General features: G+C 42.2%; 1 protein-coding gene across 1 annotated transcript; it reads right to left on the bottom strand.

Moving 5' to 3' along the window:
* Positions 1-341: 341 nt before the first annotated feature.
* serf2b (small EDRK-rich factor 2b) lies at positions 342-2,193 on the bottom strand. Its single transcript, XM_076758052.1, has 3 exons — positions 2,036-2,193; positions 1,091-1,199; positions 342-774 (listed from the first exon to the last, which is right to left on the bottom strand). Exons 1-3 carry the CDS (start codon positions 2,040-2,042, stop codon positions 702-704), a joined length of 189 nt encoding a protein of 62 aa, XP_076614167.1. The 5' UTR covers positions 2,043-2,193; the 3' UTR covers positions 342-701.
* Positions 2,194-2,547: the final 354 nt, after the last annotated feature.

The following is a 2,547-nucleotide window of genomic DNA, read 5'->3' as shown; positions in this document are numbered from 1 at the left end:
ATTTACATTGAAGTACTTGCAATGCCAACTATTTAACAGTTTTGCCAAATTTCTGTGAGAAACTGGATCTAGATGAATTATCTAAATACCAGAATACACTGAAGAATAGCTGGTAGCCATTTATTTCCTGAGGATTCCTCATTCCCCTCTGCAATAAGAAGTTTTCAATAAATTGCAAGTGAACGTGATGTCATTTCAGAGAGATGCTACAAGTAACAAATTAAAAAAAAAAAAAAAAAAAAATTGCCATTCAGTGTTCCCGAAACAGAAATACAGATCATGTCAAAAATATTACATAAACTGTCTTCTGACACCAACATTCAAAATAACTCAAGCAAGCATGAACTAAAAAGATACAATTTATTTAAAACCAGCAGGGGACATTTTTGTACAAAAATACACAATCGTCACGTGGATGCTTTGTGTCAAGAATTGTTAATCGTTCTCCTGCTGCTCACACCACTGATGCTCCTCTGCATGCAGCACCAACATGGGACAACCGCTAACTTGCTCAGACATAATTTCACCAAGCAAACTAACAAATCCAACAAGCAATGTCATTTGCAATGGGGAAGGATGTAGGATCCTAGATTCTCGAGTCTAGACAAAAATGACAGATCCATTCTCAGAAGTATCAGGAAGAATGCTGAACATGGGATGTTATTGAAACAATGAGTTGAATTCGTCTCCAACGTCATCCTTTACTTGGACTTGGTGCCTCCTTTCCCCCCTTCATCTGCCTTTTTCTGCTTCTGTTGCATTATCTCGGCATCCCTTGGGGAGAAAGAGACATTTGAGGAGAGAATAGACTTTGTTAGGGCACACTCTAACACATAGTTGCAAGAAATGCGTCCTGCTCTTGAAGCACATCAGTAATTGGGCCAAGAAAAGACTCTTGAGCAAAAGCACTGATTATATGAGGAGTTACACACTGTAAAACTGTATCATGGAAGCTTTCAAAAATTGGTCTCTATGACAGAAGTGCATTAGCTGCATGGAGCCCGGAGTGAAATAGCTGACAGATCTCTACAATAAGTCTAAATAAAACACACAGTGCTGCAAAGAGCCATGTGTGCAAACTGCTGCCTACCTCTGCTTCCGAGCAGCCGCAGACAGCCCATCGTCGCTCCTCTTCCCTTTACCCTGTTCAGTGCTTTTTTTGGCATTCTTCTGGCGTGCTAGCTCACGTTGGTTTCCTCCTGCATGTCAGACAATAGAAAAAACAAAAACAAAAAACAAAACAATGTAAACACAACCAATGGCACTTGAATGAGCAACACGTCAGGTACGTGAGCTACACCCTTTAAATCCTACTGCTAATACTCCAAAACACAGGAAGCACGAACCACTTCAGATGTATTTTTTAAGAGCCTAAGAGCCATAATTGCAAATTACAGAAGGTCCGTTCAAATGAAGCACGTCTGTATAATGACAAACATACAACTGGTGCAAAATGTGAACGCAGCCGACGTGGCAGCTTTACGCCAAGACCCGCACAGAGGGCAGCAAAGCGTCTCCCATCGTAAGAAAGACCGTCGTTCCGCTCGGATTCATAACAAGCCACGTTTGAGGACATTAAAACAAGAATCGTCGAGTTTGACGGTCTATCACCTCAAAGCATCGTTAGAACAAAAAAAGAATCCGAATATCCGTGTTGTCTCTTTGCTAACCATGGCTTTAGGGCAGGCCGAGGTGTCGACTAACAACTGGACAACAACATGGCCTCTCAACGTTCACAGGCGGACCGTGTAACACACAGCTACGTGGCGCACACTGTCTTACGAGCAGAAAAGCATCTACTCTGTTTAGATCGGCTAAGATAGCACAGGCAGTTGTGTAAATGGTTGAAAACCAAGGCGAAAACAATGCTCTGGCATCAATTCCGTGAAAAAATGTCAAGTGATTTCAAGACGTAGACGTAACCCGGGTCGGCGGTGGCCAAGGATAACGAGAGGCAAACACAGCGACCACAGACTACATGCAATCGAATTAAGTACATGAAAGTCTTACAGTCAAAATATATGTCGATACCCACTGGTCATTTTATTAATCGATGCTTCTTCCACCCGAAATCCAAATCAGCTCAGCCAAAGGGCCGTTGGTTCCCCTGCCGTCGCTCCACTCCTGTTGCTGTTTATTCTTTGGTTGCGCCGCTGTGGCTGCCAAATATGCGCGAGACTTCCGTGCGAGAGCTAGAACATTCCAAATTGCACTGCGCATGCGCGGGACAAACACACAGCCCTTAGTCTGAGACCACAGATGAGGATCATCAATCCATGATTGCAGCATAGTAACAAAGACTCAGGTGGAGATTAGGTCATTCAAACCGTTCACATCAGTAAAAGGAGCAAGAGCACATTCATTGGAAAGCCGTTAAAAATAGAATTGTATGGAAATCCATGCTGTAGAATTTTTAATCAGCTAAGTATAATATATTATTTGAAATAATTGTGTTTTGCCAAATGGATATTCACAGAGACGTTTCACATTCTTCCTAAACCCTCGCAAAGACAGCTGAGTATCACTTAGATGTAGATACAGATTTCA

This window comes from Chaetodon auriga, chromosome 1 (assembly GCF_051107435.1).
Source record: "Chaetodon auriga isolate fChaAug3 chromosome 1, fChaAug3.hap1, whole genome shotgun sequence".
NCBI classification, from domain to species: domain Eukaryota; kingdom Metazoa; phylum Chordata; class Actinopteri; order Chaetodontiformes; family Chaetodontidae; genus Chaetodon; species Chaetodon auriga.
The sequence above is the reverse complement of the archived record's forward strand: the minus strand, read 5'-3'. Positions and strand labels throughout refer to the sequence as shown.

What these genes read in the sequence shown, in the direction of transcription:
- serf2b (XM_076758052.1), bottom strand. An exon ending in GCGGCTGCTCGGAAGCAGAG is followed by an intron (nt 775 to 1,090) that starts GTAGGCAGCAGT and finishes TTTCTCCCCAAG; the next exon opens with GGATGCCGAGATAATGCAAC.